Source organism: Neomonachus schauinslandi, chromosome 1 (assembly GCF_002201575.2).
Source record: "Neomonachus schauinslandi chromosome 1, ASM220157v2, whole genome shotgun sequence".
In the NCBI taxonomy this organism is placed as follows: domain Eukaryota; kingdom Metazoa; phylum Chordata; class Mammalia; order Carnivora; family Phocidae; genus Neomonachus; species Neomonachus schauinslandi.
In genome coordinates this window covers 63749493-63769640 of record NC_058403.1, presented here as the reverse complement: position 1 = coordinate 63769640, position 20148 = coordinate 63749493, and the positions used below count along the sequence as shown (strand labels likewise).

General features: G+C 36.9%; 1 protein-coding gene across 2 annotated transcripts in view; it reads left to right on the top strand.

Annotated features, from left to right (window-relative positions):
* Nucleotides 1-20148, top strand: part of GSK3B (glycogen synthase kinase 3 beta) — a 207709-nt gene that overhangs the window by 181964 nt on the left and 5597 nt on the right. For both annotated transcript variants that reach the window (XM_021692732.1, XM_021692731.1), the window contains one exon: nucleotides 6906-7004. In XM_021692732.1, the coding sequence (XP_021548407.1) occupies nucleotides 6906-7004 (99 nt within the window). The remainder of the gene's footprint in view (nucleotides 1-6905; nucleotides 7005-20148) is intronic.

The window sequence follows — 20148 nt, the reverse complement described above, 5'->3', positions numbered from 1 at the left end:
TTATTCCCAAATTACTGTACACCCTGAGTTGGGGTTTTTTGGTTTAGACTTACTATCCACATTTCCCATTTATAATAGCAAGGATAAATTTACATAAGATAGAAACTCTTGATTTATATGTAGGATATGAATCAAATCACAAAGTGAAACTCATAAACTGTTCTAATTTGCAGTACCCCTCTACTTTTTTAAAAAAAAACTGAACTGTAAACTTTTTATGTGGTTATCCCTGTTTCCTATTGCGTGTTCTTTTGAGTGAAAATGACTATAAAAGGCCTTTATAGAACAACGGACTTGAGGAAACGTGGTTTTAAATAAGTGGATTATTCTGGTAAATAAATAAGAAATAGAGTTGTTCATACTTTTATCAAGGGAGTTGATGTCAAAATTATTCTTTAATATTTCATAAATAATCTAGAAGAGTAAATTTTCTAGATAAGCAAGTTGTACTCTTCTAGGTATTAAAATGCTAAACCAGTGGAAATACACTACAGGGAGAACTTGAGAAAATTCTTGAGTGCACTGAAAGGAGGCAGATAAGTCTCCTATTTCAGGTAGCTAAAGAACTAATAACAAAAATGTTGACTGTATTCAAGATTTTAGGATCTAAATTATTAATTATTTATGAGAATAAATTATCATTTTTCCCTGAGATGATTTTGTCCACTCTGCTTCTTTGACCATACTACTGGGAAGAATGTGGAATGGTATAGAAACAAACAATCAAAAACTAGTATCCTAAAGTTCTTTGTGTGGTTTAGACAGATATGCTTCCAAGAAGACCAGAACACTGGTAGTATATGATATATAACCAAGGCTGGGCGCCTGGGTGGCTCAGTTGGTTAAGCGACTGCCTTCGGCTCAGGTCATGATCCTGGAGTCCCGGGATCAAGTCCCACATCGGGCTCCCTGCTCAGCAGGGGGTCTGCTTCTCCCTCTGCCCTCTTCCCTCTCGTGCTCTCTGTCTCTCATTCTCTCTCTCAAATAAATAAATAAAATCTTTAAAAAAAAAAAAAAGATATATAACCAAGGCAATAAATATATGCAGTATTGCAGATGAAAGGAGGTAAGTCAGACCTAAAGTCTGGTTCTCTCAGTCTTTAACTAGTTGTAGACGTTGACCAAGGTACTATCTCTTAGTTTCCTCACTTAAAAAAAAGTTGAAGTAAAGAATATTCAAGGACACTTTCAGCTCCCAAATGCTGATTATAAAAATGAATTGAATTAAGAAAGACAAAGGAAGGGCGCCTGGGTGGCTCAGTCGGTTGAGCGACTGCCTTCAGCTCAGGCCATGATCCCAGGGTCCTGGGATCGAGCCCCGCATCGGGCTCCCTGCTCTGCGGGGAGCCTGCTTCTCCCTCTCCCACTCCCCCTGCTTGTGTTCCCTCTCTCGCTGTGTCTCTCTCTGTCAAATAAAAAAAATCTTTAAAAAAAAAAAAAAAAAAAAGAAAGACAAAGGAAGGAGGGAGGAAAGGAAAGGACGGAGGGAGCTAAACACCACGATAGGGTGAGAATATGTAAAATCATGGTATAAATGGATACAGAAAACACAGACTCACCTTCCCAGGATTCAAAATATTAGTATTATTTTTAGATGCCTCAAAAGGTTATTAGCTAAAGTAATTCATAGTAATGCTACATTTACTATACTCCATCAAGAATGGAATTGAGAATGTAAGATTTTTAGGTTATTAAGGTCTATTCTTTTTAATCCCCAGAACTTTTAAAATACTAGCATTTTGCTAGATACCTTTCAAAATATATCACTTCTATAAATGTAGTATACTAAATGCATTCAGACATTTTTGGGTGACTGGTATAAACTGCGATGCTCCCTCTTGGGCAGTTCCAAGGCAAAGTAGTCATGGATATTATGTAGTCCTCACATTAAACATCATTAATATCACCAAGAAACAGTGAGCCTTGTAATTATTTGTTTACTATTTGTCTGATCTTCTAATTAATTTATTTGTTTAATTTTAGGATTTAGAAACTTGGTCAGGGATTTTCTGGGCACTTTGAAATTGTTAGGAGAGGAGAGGAGCCATTATGATATGGTTGTTTATCTAAAAAAAATCTAAGCAACATTAGAATTCAGTAATGTGTGAGATCAAGTTGCACATCCCAGCATTTGAATTATTGCTCAAAAAAAGTACACAAATGGGCATGGCATTGTGAAAATCGTCTAAACCTTTCTGTAGAGAAATACCACTTCATACAGACAGCCACAGACAATTTTCATATATAGATAGGAGGCCTGATACACATGTGAAGACCTCAAACTAATTGTAGAAGAAAAAGTTAAGTCTGCCTCTTTTAGTGACTCCTTTCTGGAGATGTGCAGGGTCAGTTTCAAAGCTAATGAAGAAGATAACTTTCTACCTGATGACTGGATATTTTATTATATCACTGTTAAGAGAAGATCTGGTAAACAAAGGGATTGATTTCTCCCCTCTAGTTAACACATTGATTGCTTCTCTCAGCTTTCCCACTATCCACAGTTTGAACAAACATATGTATGCCCTACGTAGCCACTGACCCACTGCTTCCTCTTCTCCCCCCCAAAAAACCAGGAAGGTTTCTTATCTACCTCTTATCATTAAATTTGGGACTCATCTATTTGGAAGAACAGAAACTTTAAGGAGTACTTAAGGTTTTGTCAACTAGTTTTATGTTTTGTTTTAATATTTTAAAAGATTGTTTTATCAGGTAGTCAGGTATGGTTAAATTTATTGTTTATCGGGGCGCCTGGGTGGCTCAGATGGTGAAGCATCTGCCTTCAGCTCAGGTCATGATCCCAGGGTCCTGGGATCAAGCCCCACATCGGGCTCCTGGCTCAGCAGGGAGCCTGCTTCTCCCTCTCCCTCTGCCTCTCTCCCTGCTCATGCTCTCTCTCTCTGTGTATCTCTGTGTCTCAAATGAATAAATAAAATCTTTAAAAAAAAAAAATTATTGTTTATCTTTTCATGGGAATGTTTCTTCTTTCGTTTGCATTATAAACAACAGTGCAGCAAAATTCAGTTAAATGAATTTGGTCTGTCTTTTGGTTGATTGATATCTATCTTGGTTTTATGTATGTATGTATGTATTTATTTAAAGATTTTCTTTATTTATTTGACAGAGACACAGCAAGAGAGGGAACACAAGCAGGGGGAATGGGAGAGGGAGGAGCAGGCTTCCCGCCGAGCAGGGAGCCCAATGCGGGGCTCGATCCCAGGACCCTGGGCTCATGACCTGAGCCGAAGGCAGACGCTTAACTGACTGAGCCACCCAGGCGTCCCTATCTTGGTTTTATTGATAACTATTTTTAAATTCATTTGGCTTTTCTTTAAATTGTCCATTAAAATGTTTGGTTATGGAACACATAATGACTGATACCCTATCAAAAGATTCTTGATATTCCCTGATAAACTACTATGTGGTTTTTGATGGCACAGTTTCATGGCATCTGCAGTTGGTTAAATAAACTTTTACCATTGTTAACTTTTCTAAAACCTTCTGAACCTGTTGCCATGTTATTTTGAGCCACATCTCTGCGATAACATGGTCTGTCTTATTCTTCCTACCTCTTTTCCAAAGCTAGCCCACTTCAGTATTATGGACCTCATTGTTCCCTTAATTATCTTCCTACTCTCAAGCCTAGCACACATATTTATTCCATAAATATTAGCTTGCTTTTTATTTTTAGGCTCATTTATATCTTTATTCTTTGTCTTCAAGAATACATGCACTCTCCTTGATCCTGTAAGGTTCTTTTGCTCTGCTGTTCCTGTCCTCTAAAATACCATCCTTTTTTACATTCTTGTGCCCACCCTGCAGTTTGTATCCACACTCATTGTCTCAATTTCCTTACTACTCACTGTCATGGATAGACAGGAAGACTGGGAGTGGGTAGTACTTATTATGAGCAAAAAATCATTTCAACCATTTTGTGCCAGCCCCCTAGAAGTGCCCATAATCTGTCCCCACAAAAGGGACAGACTTTAGTGTAGAGAACAGGACTATAGCAAAAGTATAAGGAGGCTTCCTCTTTTCATATAGGCAAAAGTTACGACAACAACGTCTCTGAAGTAGAGGAAAGCTAATAGATGGAAAGCAGTGGATCTCAAAGAATTCCTGTAATTAAGGAAGAGAAGGACAGTGAGTTATAGAGGTTGGGGGGTTTTAGAATTCCCTTTTAGAATGTTAGATTCAAACAAATTTGCAAAAGCCCTCCCCTCCACCCAAAGGCTACTCATTGACTCTAGGTTAAGAATCTAGTCCTTTTAGTTATTTTGTGGACTTTACTTACTCTCCTCTTTGTCTTTGGATATGGCAAAACCTCCAGGATCCCATAGCTTCTCCTTTTCTTGCCTCTTATTTTCTTCACTTTTCTCCTTCTTTCCTTTCATTAGTTACCCCTCTCTCCCTACCCAAGACCAAAATGGCTGTCTCCTCCCTAAGTAAAAAGAGGTTGCTTTTTTTCAAGCCCTGCCCTTGTGTGTGTGTGTGTGTGTGTGTGTGTGTGTGAGACATAAAACCACCATGCCCCCTCAACTGGGCATACAGATACACAGAAAGATGGGTGATCTAATAAAAGAGAGTAAATGAATGGGAGAAAGTGGGCAGCATGGGCCAGAAGTAAAGTGACGATATTGAGTTTATTTTAAAGATTATCTTAAAAATGGCTTTGTCAAAGTGCCGTATCTTAAAATCTCTGGTCATCTTTTCCTTTTTAGATTTTCTTTTAGATGTTGGGCACTTGGTCGTAGAGATCTTTTAATTTAAAAGTGCTCCTATCCTGAATAGGTTGAATGCCTTTCTTGCTAGCTTATTTGTGTAGTTGTCCTTCCATTTTCAATTTCTGTTGATCAAAGACAGTTATTGTTTTCTCTGTCCTGGGACCTACTAACATACTGTTTCTTGCTCAGTATTGATAGATGGATGGGAGTATGGATGGGTGGATGGATGGATGGATTTTAAAGAAGCCTTTCTATTTTAGCAAATTTTAATTGTAATTGGGATGATAAATCTTCCTTTTAGGTTAATTAAGAGTAACTACCACATCGATTAATTTTTATTCTAGAACCATAGAGTCATCAGCCATGGTAATTGGGATTCTCTTGCTTTCCTAGGTATAAGATTATGGGTTGAAATCGGACTAATGTAAAATAAAACAACCTAGGATCTTCCTGTTCCTCAGTGAGAACCAGTATAGCTACTAAAGCTGATGTTGAGAAAACAGCATCTCTTCAAACCTGATCAGTAGGACAGTGGTTTTCCAACTGTCTTCCACCTGTTAATTTGAGGAGCTGCCCTACATCTTCTCACTTAAGGGGAAAAGATAATGAATAGTCTTCTCTCAGTTTTAGGCTTTGCTCCCATTCATTTCAGCTTGTTGGTTTTTGTTTTTTGTTTTTTAACCAGAATCTGGTATCATTTAGTACAAAATTTAGATATTTAGGTGCCAATTTGAATAAGTCAATAATGGGGCTTTGCAACAGAAAACATTTTTATTTTTTTAATTTGTTTTTAAAGATTTTATTTATTTATTTGAGAGAGCGTGGGAGGAGCAGACTCCATGCTGAGTGTGGAGCCCAACACAGGGCTCAATCTCACAACCCTGAGATCATGACCTGAGTTGGACACTCAACGGACTGAGCCACCCAAGCACCCCCAGAAAATATTTTAAACTATAATATTAAAACACTGTTTACCTTGCTAGGGGCTGGTGGGAAGGATGAATGGGGAGTGACTGCTGAAAGGTTTCCCTTTGAGTAATGACAGTGCTTTGAAACTAGACAGAGATGTGGATGGTTGTACAACATTGTGAATGTATGAAATGCCACTGAACTGTGCACTTTAAAATGGTTAATTTTATGTTATGCAAATTTACTTCAAGATTGTACTATTTCTTAATTTTTTTTATTCCATGCCATATCTGTGAATTGTCAAAATGTATGCTTTAGTTCAGAGAATAATGTCTTCCTGTAGCTAGTATGGTTGTATAATTATCCCTTCAAATTACAACACTTACTAGAATGAAATTGAACAGTCACTGGGTAAATGCTCGAATAACAAGAATTAACCAGGGTTATCGCCACAAGACCAGGAGAACGGTCACATTACATAAAGCTAACACCAGATACTTGTATGTAAAAGCTCACCACACTCCTTGCTATCTGTCTACGTCATTAGATCCAGTATCATCTTAAATTATTTCTTAAGGCTTGTATATAGAACTTGATTCTTTGAAGAAAGCCACTCTATAGAATTGACAGAAACTTCCACATGCAGGTAAAAACTAACAAAGTAACAATCTTACTGAGTTAAAAGGTAAAATAGAATGGAATAAAAGCATTCTTATTTTTAATAAAGCGACGAAACTTTAACAGTTCGGTAGGCTGGTCCATGCGTGCAGTGGTGCATACATACACATACACACACAGACATTAGTCCTATTCTCTTTTCTATGACTCTATCACTCTCAATTCCTGTAGTCAAATATTGTTAGAGTAATATGGGAAAACCTAGTATATTTAAGTTAATGAAAGATGGAAATATATCTTTTTAAGTTGATTACTAGCTCATTGATTTAGTTTTAGGTGTAGGTTTATTGTGTCTCTTTTTTCTTTTAAGCCAGTGTTTTAAAGTATTTTATGTTTATTGTTACCAATAAAAGTAGTTTCACATACAAAGTTAAGAATGGGTTCTAAGGGCGTCTGGGTGGCTCGGATGGTTAAGTGTCTGCCTTCGGCTCAGGTCGTGATCCCAGGGTCCTGGGATCGAGTCCCGCATCAGGCTCCCTGCTCCTTGGGAGCCTGCTTCTCCCTCTGCCTCTCTCTCTCTGTCTCTCATGAATAAATAAATAAAATCTTAAAAAAAAAAAAGAATGGGCTCTAATATGTGTCTTACCTTTTCTTTAGAACTGTCAAGTAATCCACCTCTAGCTACCATCCTTATTCCTCCTCATGCTCGGATTCAAGCAGCTGCTTCAACCCCTACAAATGCCACAGCAGCCTCAGGTGAGAACATAAGTCTCTTGTCTAAAAACACTCTATTTTTTTAAAAAGATATGATTACCTCCATTTTATTTCATGTGATACATGTGAACATTTAATGCCCTCCAAGTATCAAAAACATAGCACAGCCAAATGAATGTGAATAAAATGTTGTTTTATTTCCAAAAAGCGCAAAAGGACCTCATATATACTTTATATATAAATTGTAAATATCTTACTATAATGTTAAATTCTGTCATCTTAGTTATCTTTAAAGTCATGCTTTCTCTATAATTTCTTGATAAATATACATCAGACAAGATGCCTGTAGCAGAAAGTAATCTGTACAAATGTAATATTATTGAAGATAACTTACTTTAGTTTCATCATTCTGAGTGTAAATTATATTTGTATACTGGAGAGGCAAACTTTCAAGAAGTATAAAATACAGATTGGTGTAATTTAATCATTTGAAAGGACTAAAACTGTAATGCAAATACATTTAAGATTTAGATCAGAATATGACTAGATCTTGTCTATCTTTAAAAAAAAAAAAATGCCTTCATGGTCTCCCAGGTTAGAGCTCTGGTATACTGCTGGTCTCTTAGCCAGTTAATGGGGCCTGATTTAGTGAGAATTGCAGATATGCTGAAAATATCCAACCTTTGAATGAATTTAAAAGTTCTTCAGGGGCGCCTGGGTGGCTCAGTCGGTTAAGCGTCTGCCTTCGGCTCAGGTCATGATCCCAAGGTCCTGGGATCGAGCCCCGCATCGGGCTCCCTGCTCCGCGGGAAGCCTGCTTCTCCCTCTCCCACTCCCCCTACTTGTGTTCCCTCTCTCGCTGTGTCTCTCTCTGTCAAATAAATAAATAAAATCTCTAAAAAAAAAAAAAGTTCTTCAAAGAATGGCTGGATGCTATTTAAAATCAAGTTAGAAATATAATAGCACAATTGGGCTCAGAATTTGGTACCCTTTTTTATCCTCCTCTAAAAAGCAGATGTCAGAAGCTGACTCCGTTTTCATTAAATCATCTATTAACATTGAACTAAGTTGGATCAGACTTATTTTTGCCTAAGGGCACTGATGCTACAGGAGATCAAATCTTTCATTATTAGTTCTTGGAATTCCACAGTAAGGTCATAATCCATCTCCTGTTGTCTGACGCACAGTTGTTTGTTCCTGTGCAAAGATTTTTTAGAACGTTGCTAATAAAGATGTCCTTGTCCTACCTTCGTTCCAGAAAAAGTCTGGAAAAAATGGTTTCTTTTCTAGTTCTAGTTCCATCAACACATGCTACTTTGAGAAAGTCATTTGAACTTTATTGGTTTTAGTAATGTCTTACTAGTTTTCTCCATCTGTAAAATGAGTGGCATCGCTCTCCTAGAATAATGTTGTAAAAATCAACTGTGCTTTAAATTTTTTAAATATAAGGTTTTTAAAACTATGACCAATTTATTTAGAAGGTAGATAGAATTGCTTACGTGAGCTATTAATAAACCTAATAGGGGCGCCTGGGTGGCTTAGTCGTTAAGCGTCTGCCTTCGGCTCAGGTCATGATCCCAGGATCCTGGGATCGAGCCCCGCATCGGGCTCCCTGCTCCGCGGGAAGCCTGCTTCTCCCTTTCCCACTCCCCCTGCTTGTGTTCCATCTCTCGCTGTGTCTCTCTCTGTCAAATAAATAAATAAAATTAAAATAAATAAATAAACCTAATAAATCCCTAACCCAACTTAGATTTTAGATTACGTTGATTGTTCAAAGCATGAAATAGCCCCAACCCTGAACTAATGCAGTTACTTGTTGAGCTAGTTTCTAAGAGTTTTATTAGAATTGCTTTAGACTATAAATAAAAATGAAGTTAGAAATATAATAGCACCAATTATGATTGGCAAGTTTTGGGTAATTTTAAATGATTTCCTTAGTGTGAGATACTAAATAAGTTAAAGTAAGGTTTTTGGGCAAATTGTCTGCCTAGTATAACCTGATTTTTATGTTGTTTTGATACAAGTTACAGCAGATCCCCCAAAATATTTCATTGCTATATATATATATTCTTAAAGCCATTTAAATCAGATTTCAACATGAATATGGAAAATGACATTGTAAATGTCAAATGACATTGGCCTCTGATCCTGAGAGTTTACTTTGAAGTTGAAGTACATTAGAGTAAGAGGAATTTAATAGAGGAATAGTAGGCTGAGGCTAAGGACAGAATTAAAATTGAGAAAAATGCCTGCCTTGAATATCTTTTTTTTTTCTTTTTTAAGATTTTATTTATTTATCTTTTATTTATTATATTTATTTACCTGAGCCTAAGGCAGACCCTTAACAACTGAGCCACCCACGTGCCCCTTGAATATCTTGATAAATAGTTACCAAAGAGAATTTCAGATAATGCTTTGAGCTTCCTAGTGGCTAAAGTAAATAAAGGAATGTTACCTGTTAAAATTTCCCATTGTTCATTAGATAAGCACCTTGATGGCTTAGGAGAAGCAAAATGTTTCTGGGCCTGCTGTTTGAGAAGTATTTCTCCCTTAGGGCTTCAGATTTGGTACTGTAAGAGATAGATTAAATGGAGTTCCCTTTACCATTCCAACAATAAATGTAATAATGAGCTTCATATGGATACTTTCTTAAGTGCCCCTCAGTGTGAGCCAGTGGCAAAACACCACAGTATAGTCAGGGGAAAAGTTTTCTTTGGGGCCAAAGTAGTGAGAATCAAGTATGTTACCAAACATATCTCAGGAAATGCTGATCTAGATGAAGGAATTGACTTGTGACATTAACAGCTGCCTATATTTAAATAAATATGTATATATGTGTATATATATTTTTTAAATAAGAATTTGGCAGTGTGAGTTATATTCTTTAATACCTTAAAATTATACGTGCTCTTGTCTCTCTTGGCTTCAGTTTCCTTATCCATAAAACAGGAATAGTAAATACCCACTACATAGACTTGTGAAAAGTAAGATATAAAGTGTACAAAGTACTTAGTTTGTGTTATGGTCAGAGTTCAGGTAGTGACTGCAGGTGAATTAAGACCTGTTGGAAGGCATTACTATATATAACAAGAACCATCACAGTTCATACTTTTTAGTTCACTAATCCCACTTTGGGAGATCTTAACTTTATGATACTTCTTTTTTTTTTTTTTTAAGATCTTATTTATTTATTTGACAGAGAGAGAAAGTGGGAGAGGGAACACAAGCAGGCAGAGTGGGAGAGGGAGAAGCAGTCTCCCCGCTGAGCAGAGAGCCCGATGCGGGCTCGATCCCAGGACCCTGGGATGATGACCTGAGCCGAAGGCAGATGCTTAACGACTGAGCCACCCAGGCGCCCCTTTTAGGATACTTCTAATAGAAGACAGAAAGCTACCATGTACAGAGATAGAAATAGGAATAATTATATAATAACAAAAAGGAGAGCCAGTCTGATCTGAATGGTCAACAGGAAGAAATTGTTTCGATACCTTATGAAATCTCCGTCTTTATGTAATCGTAAAAAAATCAATTATGTAGCTTATAGACATTTGTAGAAATATTCACGAGATCTTATGTACCATGTTGGTAACTGCCAAAGTGAATGTTTGCATGTGGATAGGGACAAGATAAAAATATACAAAAATTAAAGCAGTTGTGTTAAATTAGTGGGTATGGATGTTGATTTTTTTTTTCTCAAAAACTCTCATATTCTTTCTAAATTGTTTTTAAAAAGTACCTCAGGGGTGCCTGGGTGGCTCAGTTGGTTAAGCGACTGCCTTCGGCTCAGGTCATGATCCCGGAGTCCCAGGATCAAGTCCCACATTGGGCTCCCTGCTCAGCGGGGAGTCTGCTTCTCCCTCTAGCCCTACCCCCTCTTGCGCTCTCTCTCTCACTCTCTCTCTCTCTCTCAAATAAATAAATAAAATCTTTAAAAAAAAAAAAAAAGTACCTCAGTATCAGAAGGCATTATATTTGATCATGGCTCTGATGAGAAACTCTTGAAAATTACATATACTGTTCTTAGTCCATAAAGTATAATTTTACATATGTATAATATATAATTTTAGTATATAACTTTAGTATATATGATATATAATTTTAACATATATATGTTTTTAATATATATGCAAGTTTTATATATATATAAATTCTGATTTTCTCCACACCCCCAACAGATCCTTTTATTTACTCCATTTGGGAGACCATTCACCTAAACTATTTAGAGTAATAAATTTTGAGAAATTAAAGTTTTACTGATCAAATATGAACCACCTTAGAGATCATGTGGTCCAATGCCACGTGAGTTAAGTGTGAGATGTGGTAGGGAATTTCAACTAGAGCAGTTTTCTCTTTATGTTTTGTAGATCAGTCTTCTGGGTAAGATTTCTTTCAGTGCAATGGTTCTGCTATTAAATTTAAAACACACTGATTTCAGCTCATGTTTCTTACTGTCTGCTCAGAAGAAGCCATCTATCCCATGCTTATGTATATTCAGTAACTGGAAGCTCATTACTGTAAAAATAAACCCATTCCATCTTTGTATCATTCTGTTAGAAAGTTTATCCTTTTTTCACCCTGAAATTTGTCCCCCTGTACTTTCTTCCACTCAGTGATCCTATTCTGGGGTTACACACAAAAGTCCTTCGAATTTTAATGATGGCTAACTGCCTTCCATATTAATGAGGGTTTCAAATCCTAATCCTCAGTATGTTCTAAGTGTCAGGATGTTGGGTTTTCTATACAATTATATATCATCTACACATTTCATAAACATAACAGTTTTTTGCCTCTAAGCAACTAATAAAACATATCAAACAGTACAAGGCAGGGCCTACTTAGAGATGTTTTTGCCTTTTCCCAAGTTACTGATAGAATAAGTTAAATGTTACTAGGCAAGGCTTACTAGAGATTATTCTTCTGGTGATTTCTGAGTGATTGTTTACCCTTCTTGTTTGCTTAGCTACAGACCAACCTTACAGTGTTCATTTGTATAATAATATTTTGAAAAACTTTGTAAAATGCTTTGTTGTTATGAAAATTTTCAAGAAAGTTTTTCCATCCATAAGGTAACTCTGTCAAAAATGGAAATTAAACTTTTTTTTTTAAGACTTAGGGAAATTTCTAATGTCTACTATTTGTCCACTGTGAGTTTCTGTAATCCATTTTAGAATTTGTTTCTTGGACTTTAGATTCTGGGTTTAAAGACATTTAAAATGTGTAGATTGCCCTCACCTTCCTTGGGCTGCATTTTGTTTATTAGGATTTTTGTTATATCCTTTCCAGGTTGAAACCCCTTCTAACAGAAAAGGGAATCATGATAGGAGTTGGACAAGGTCTGTCTTCTCTTTTTACCTGGTCAGGGGGTTTAACTTTTTTTGACCTTGCTTTGAAAACATTATGCTGTTTTAAACCAAATCTGGCCTGTTCTTAGAGGTTCACATTGTTATTTTCTATTCTTCCTTAAATATGTGCCCTTCTTGTTAAAGTTATCTGTGTTTAAAATGATGAGCTTGTCAGAGAAAACCCTTTTAATTGGTTTCTTTGGTTCTTCTCCCTTTACTTTGCATTGAGATTATTTGCAATTGCTTGGTCAGAGTTTTTTTTCTAATTTTCTATTTCTTATCAGTTTTGAGCTCCTTTTGAAGACTAGCCACAAAATCATACCTATTATTCCCTGAACTTTTTGAAATCCATTTTACTGAAGTCATGGCTCAGATTAGGCAGGGCCCGTGGTTCCCTTTACTTACTACTACAGTTATTTTTACCCCAGAGTTCCTGTCACCTTCGTCCCCAGCCAATTCTTTCTAGTTGGGCAGAATTAAACCCAGAATAATTTCTCCCATTGTTTGTTTCCACTAATTTTGAGAGTTGAAATGTTAAACAAATTAAGTCCATTGGATCAAATACTTTGTAAAATCACAGTTACTGTCCTTTTATCCCCTCCCCAAGTACTATTATCCTTTGCCTCTTTGCCACTGTACAGTGTGCTTTGGGAAAGCTATATCCATATCTTGTCTGGTTTTAGAATCTGCAGGGCATTACCCTCAATTGTTCCTTTTCCTAACCCTTCCTTTCTGTTGTCTCTTTATCTTAACCCAAATATATATGGAATTTCTAAAGATATGTAGCTTTTAAAAATGGGGATTTTTTTCTATTAAAAACATAATATATAGTTAGTTTAGAAAATAAAAGTCTCCCATATTCTCAGTTCTAAAGATAATGAAAGGTAACGTCATTTTATATTTTAGTCTGTATATGAATAGGCAGAGAGACATGCCTTTTTTTTTATGGGCCCTGCTTTTCAGGGGATGGGGGTATATGACTATGCTATGCATCCTAAACCTGTACCATAATTTATTTAACTTAATTTCTTAGACATTTGTATTGTATCTCAGTCTTTAGAAGTATGATTGCCAAGTCAAAAGATAATAAAATTTTTTTAAGATTTTGATATATATCGAATTGCCTTCCAAAAGGCTTGTCCCAGTTTATGGCAGTGCACATATTTTTCCATTTCTCCATTACCTTAACATTAGCCAGCCCAGAGTGGGAGTGGGGAAGGTGCCGTATGCATGTGTGCACATATATTTTTAGGTATTACCAATTTGGTGGCCAAAGAATGTGGGTGTCTTTTAGGTACAGTGCTATACCCATTTCTTCCTTTTGGCTCTGTGTTTGAAATACAGACTTCCCTCCACATTTGCCAATTTGACAGACTCACACTAGTGAGGATGTATCTTATACTAAGCTAAGATTTCAAGTTTGCTTGGCAAGTTTTGTATGTAGGTACCTAAAAGTCAAGCCAGCTTAGTCATTATTTTCCTCAAAGCAGCGTTAAGTATCACTTCAAGGAAATTGTTTCTTCTTATTCAAAACATGTTTTCTCCTGTTGAGTCAAAATTTTTACCTGAACTTCTCCCCCTCCAGAAGTAATGTAAAATCATCTTGATTAAGTTGATAAATGTTCTATCAAACATTCTTCTAGATGTTCTTCAAATGTTCCTCAGTTCCTTGCCTGAAGTCACCTGCTGATACTCGTATGCCTTTTCTTATTCTTTGTTCCTAAATTAGATCTTTTAACTTAAAAGGTGAAAATGTTTCCTGTGTCCTCATGGCCTTTAATTACCTACCCTAAACGACCAACCCTCCTAATTAAAATGTGCTCTATCGGGCGCCTGGGTGGCTCAGATGGTTAAGCATCTGCCTTCGGCTCAGGTCATGATCCCAGGGTCCTGGGATCGAGTCCCGCATCGGGCTCTCTGCTCTTTGGGAGCCTGCTTCTCCCTCTGCCTCTCTCTCTCTCTCTCTCTGTCTCTCATGAATAAATAAATAAAATCTTAAAAAAAAAAAATGTGCTCTATCCCTGAGCCCAGAGCACCTAAGATCTCTCCTCTGCTGGCAGATAAGATATAAGGTCTTATTGACAAGCCCTCCAACTTTGTTAGTTTTTTGGTTGGCTCCCTGGCATCTGAATTGCAGTTCTATTTTTGAAATGACTGAAGCCACTTTGGTGTCTTGTGTCACACCTTTTCCTCAGAAAAATAAGAAAAGAGAGGTAATGATGCTTTGCTGAGGAGGGGTCACCCTCACTCTCCCTCATTATTATACACCCCAAATTGTCAAGTCATAGTAGACATTATAAAAACGAAAATTGAGTCCTTCTCTTTATAGATGACTTTCACTTCGTTAATGTAGAATATGATTTCAATTTAAATGTAAGTGTAGGGTGTACCCTTGATTCTCTGTGAAAAAAATGATTTTGTTTGTTCCTGTGTCAGTTAATAACACTAATAACTGAAACATAGTTTTTTTGTTTGTTTGTTTTCAAGGTTTAAGGGTTTCATTTTATTTTATTTTTATTATGTTATGTTAATCACCATACATTACATCATTAATTTTTGAAAATTATTTGCGTATAACACCCAGTGCTCCATGCAGAACGTGCCCTCTGATAGTTTTTTAATAAAGATATTTCCACTTGGAACAGCTTGAATAGGAACTTCCTGAGTATAAATAGCATATCCCAGGCTGCCAAATTTTATCTTTTAGTGGAGTTGACCTGTCATGAGACATTTGTAACTATTATAGAATGAGATAATAGTAAATAGAAACACGTGAAATGGGCTCAGAGAGCTTAAAGGAAATAAGGAAATAAAAGTATACTTAAAGTTAACCAACTATACTTATAAAACTACATGTAAGATACGAAAAGGATTTAATATCTGCAGTATGCTTTTACTAATCTGCCAGTAATAAAAATATTAAAAAATTTAAGGATTTTGTAGCTTTTGAGAACTTGAAATGTATTTATGGTAAATAGGGAACAAAGTTGTTATTTTTATTTAATTTCAGTTAAATTTAAGTAACCACATATAATTAGCAGCCACCCTATGAGAGAGTATAGATAGAACATTTCCATCATTGCTGCTGGGCCAAACAGTGAACACTTGTATCACTCACTTAAAAGGCTTTATCTTTTAGATAGATCCATAGTTGCAGAATACTGATTCATGGTAGCAGAACGTTTGGAACCCCAGCCTCTTATGTTTACTCACTGTGCTTTCCTCTCAGCCTGTTTTCTTATTTGCTCCTCTCTTTTTATTTAAACACTTTGGCAACAGTTTATAAATGTGGGACCTTCCATTCACTCTCCTTCCCTCCCCATTGGCACGTTTGATTAAACACATTTGGAGGGAGAATGGACAGGACTTGCTGATGCATTAGATGTAGGGGGTTAGGGAAAGGAAAGAATCATGGTGACAACTTTTGGTTTATGACCTGAGCAACTAGGTGGGGCATTTTCCTCAGTATTAAGACAGCTGCTCAACAAATCCATGACTCACTTATCTACAGTGAGTCAACTCTTACAGATCTCTGAGAATCTAGGAGGTGGGGGAGAAACTGTGGGTCCAATCCTAAAATGTCTGTGTATCATATATGGAATTTTACACATCAAAATTTTCTCTAGGACAAAAATTGCAGCCTCATGGATTCTATTGGGAACCTGATACCTTAGGGGGCTTCACCCTTGGCTTCACTGTGGGGTTGCCCTACTTGTCATTTTTACCTCTGAAGTTACACAGAATAAAATTGGTTTCAGTAAATATATCTACAAATTCCCTTTGCCATATCCAGCACAAAGCCATAGAACCATAGACTCTTCTTAGAATTAGAGGAAAAACAAGTGATCACCTGATGCGATTTTCCTTGTCTTTTGTATATTTTATTGGGAAAATACCTACATATCTTGTAGAGGGAGTTGGTCAGGGATGCTCTCATGAGCTTGTGGGCATAAATTCTACCTGGCATTTAACTTATATGACCTATGTATATGTTTAAGATACTCCAAAATTTAGCAGTTTAAAACAAGAATAAACTTTTATTATCTCATATAGTTTATGTGGGTCAGGAATTAGAAGCAGCCTAACTGGATGGTTCTAGGTCAGGGTCTTTTATGAGGTTATAGTCAAATGTCAGCTAGTGCTGCAGACATTGGAAAGCTTACCTGGGGCTGGAAGATCTGCTTCCAGGATGACTCATTTATGTGCTTAGTGAATCAGTCCTGGCTGCAAGAGGCCTCAGTCCCTTACCATTTTTGTACCTCTCCATGGGGCCACTTAAGTGTCTCACATTGTGGCAGCTGGTTTTCCCTGGACCAACTGATCTTAGAAAGAGGACAAGGTAGAAGCCACAGAATCTTTTATGTCCTAACCCTGAAAGTCATACACCATTGTCTCTGCAAATACCCTGTTGGTTACATAGGTCAGCCCTATTACTGGGGGAAGGGACTACATTAGGGCATGGACACCCAAGAGACATGACTCATCGGGGCCATCTTGGAAAGGGGCTACGACAGTGTATAAGAATGATCTTATGCCTTGGTCCCTCAAAGCTGATTATTCTCTCTGTTCCCCTTCAAGTCCATCTTTGGTTGATTGGTTGCCTGGTTCTGAAATAGCATCAGTAGGATGGTAATGGGCATTGGTTTCTAGGAAGCTTGGAAGTCAGTGAAATATCACCTCTGTAGTTGTTTGCAAAACACTTGTATCTCTGCATACCCCATACAGACTGTTTGAGAATTAGGAAATAAAATAACTGTACTTTTAATTCTTATTATAAATTCACAGATCTGTTTTAATGTAGTAACCCTTTTAGACAATAGAAATAGGCTTCTAGAAATCATAGTGGATTAGGTAGGAGTTAGGTCTGAATGAAAGTCCCCTTAAGCTCTTTTCTTCCTTTGCTAGGAAATCTTTTCTGCTGTACCTTGTAGTACCCATAAAGGCCGTCATTCTCTTCCTCTAATATCTCTGTGCTCAGTTCTCCCATTTAGCTCTGCAACCATGGGCACATTGCTTAATTTCTTTGTGCCTCTATTTTCCCATTTGCAAATGGGGGCAATCATTGTATCTATTTCTTGGGGTTGCTCTATGGGCATGCAATGTACTTAGTATGATGTCTAGCACATTGGTAAGCATTCAGATGTTAACAGTTGCTGCCACTGACATTATGGTGGTGATGATGTTATTGAACTCACACTGAACTATACATTTATGTATTTTTTGATGTCTCTTTTGCCTTTCCACTTATTGAACAATTACTATAACCCAGGTACTGTACTAAGCCCTTCCTAGGCCCTATTTCATAGGCACGTGGTACTATCTCCATTTTACAGATGAAGAAATTGAGGCGTAGAGAGGTTAAATAACTTGTTCCAGTGTCACATAGCTATTAAGTGGTACAGTTGGTTCTCATACTCAGTGTTTGTGGAGTTGGATTAGATTGAAAAAAGATACATCGTGAATTTCAGGATAGCATCTCAAGACTAAAAATGAGACTGTACAGTCTTTGGTTATTCATAGTTGAATTGGATGCTTTATAATCAGAAGATGTTAGCTGATCCTTTAAACCATAATGCCAAGTAGCATTATGGTTTTTTGTTGTTGCTGTTGTTATTTTTCATCTTTTTTTTTTGCATTTTTTAAATTTTATTATGTTAATCACCATACATTACATCATTAGTTTTTGATGTAGTGTTCCATGATTCGTTGTTTGCATATAACACCCAGTGCTCTATTCAATACGTGCCCTCTTTAATACCCATCACCGGGCTAACCCATCCCCCCACCCCCCTCCCCAGTAGCATCACTTTTACCAGTATGAATGTAAAGGGAAGGGAATGCAGGAGATAGGAACAAAATGAATTGTGCTGCTTTTAAGGAGTTACTGTTTAAATATTTGAGAAGAAATATTATAGAAATTACAGTAAACATCCAAATCCAGTGACAATTTTTAATTAATGTAACATTTTTATTATAAAAAGCCCATATTAATTCAACTATGTAAAATAAGTTTACAGAATTGGTGGTAGGAGTAAAGTAAGTATGTATCAAGAAGAGCTTACGAAATGTAGTTTTATTCGGTCAGTAAGCCGGGTGTTCTGTGGGAGCTACTCTTGAGTTTGTAGAGCTTTACGTTTTCTTTGTTGTGGGTTTCTCCTCCCTGTACTTTGTCTGCCTCTGAAAAACAGATCTCTGTTCTTTTTCTTACAAAGGACATATATAATTTGGTTTTAAATGTAATTTGTTGCAGTAGGCAGAGGTTTTTTGTTTCTGTTTCTGTTTGATGAATGAATACAGTGCTGTGACTTTAGCTTTCAAGGATATTTGTAATCAAAATATTTAGCTGTTAAAATTTTACTTAACAGGGGATATGGAGATAATTCAGAGAAAAAAATATGAATTCATTAAATTACAAACCTGAGGAGCCTAAGTGTCTTCAAATTTTATTACTCAGAAGTTGAATTTGTTTCTTCAAATTCATGTACACAATAGGATTTTGCTAAAGAGTAAATTAACATAATGAACTGGACGGCTATGTAAACGAACCTTAGTGGGTGTCCTCCAGTGTAGCTGCCGCCTGCCATGCCTGTCATGGTCAAGCAGGTAAATTCCTCATGATTGGAAGACCAGAACATGAAAGCTGTACCTGTCCTCTTCACATACGAAAAGTGAGAGAGAAGTGCTATTTGATGATGATCATGCATAGGTTCTGAGTGTCGTCCAGCGCATGGGAAATGCTACAATAAGTTTGGATTTGTGAGGATCATTATCATTCTGAAATAGCTCTGCGGCCTTGCAGGCTTTTTCTAGACTTGTTTTTAAGTCAGCCTGTGCTTGAATTATGAAAATGATTGTTTTTCTTGAGAAAGGCTTACAGGAACATGTGACCTGGACAGAAATTGATGGTATCATTGTTGACAGAATTTGGGTGATCATTGAAGAGTAAAATTCCCGCTACGAAGGGCATATTTAAGAAAGACCAGGAGTTGTGAATGAAGTGTTAGACATAGTTATATAGTGATTATTGGAAAAGGCATGTATCTGCCTTTGGAGAAAAGTGCTGTGTCGTATACCTTGCCACCTGTCCCATGTGTCTGACCCTGACCCTGATACTGTAATGTTCACACTTATCTTCATGAAAACAGGATTAGAAGCAGCTGTAAGTGTTTTGAAGGAAATTAAATGAATTAAACATAACCAGTCAAAGTGAGAGATATAAACATTTCTTCCCCAAAGGCTGAGTTAAATGTATATACGGGCAGATTATTTTGAGGGCAGGAAAATCAGGAATTTAGAAAAGAAGTGTGGTTTTTATAGAGTGGCCATTGGAATGATAAACTAAACAGCTAATCCTTAAGTAAAGAGTTCTTCTGTGTCCTTGGGGTCTTTTGTTCTTGCTCTAATTAAAAAATTCAAACAAAAAAGATCCAAAGACAAATGTTGCATTCAGCCATGACAGTTGTTTACTCATTAGAGGATATAGGAGAACTTCAGTCTCTAGGGAGACAAAACTTCTGAACTTCAGAACCTGGTTTTGAACTTGTATTTTGGGTGTCACCAGCTTTGATGGTCAAGGACAGTATGACTTCCAGGAAGGTGGCTCTTAGAAGTTACCCATCCCAGTCGAGCCCCTTCTCTTCTTGCTCAGGGCTCAGTGTGAAGTGTTGGGGAGAAAATAGGCCCAGCAGTGCGTATTAGCAGTCCACATGCATGATGACACAGGAGCACGGCTGGACTAGCCGACTGAAACAGCGGTCTGTTGCCTACCTGAGATGCAGTGTTGATCCAGATGCAACTAAATGCCCACCTAAATGTTAATAGATGCTGTGAAATAATAATGGACC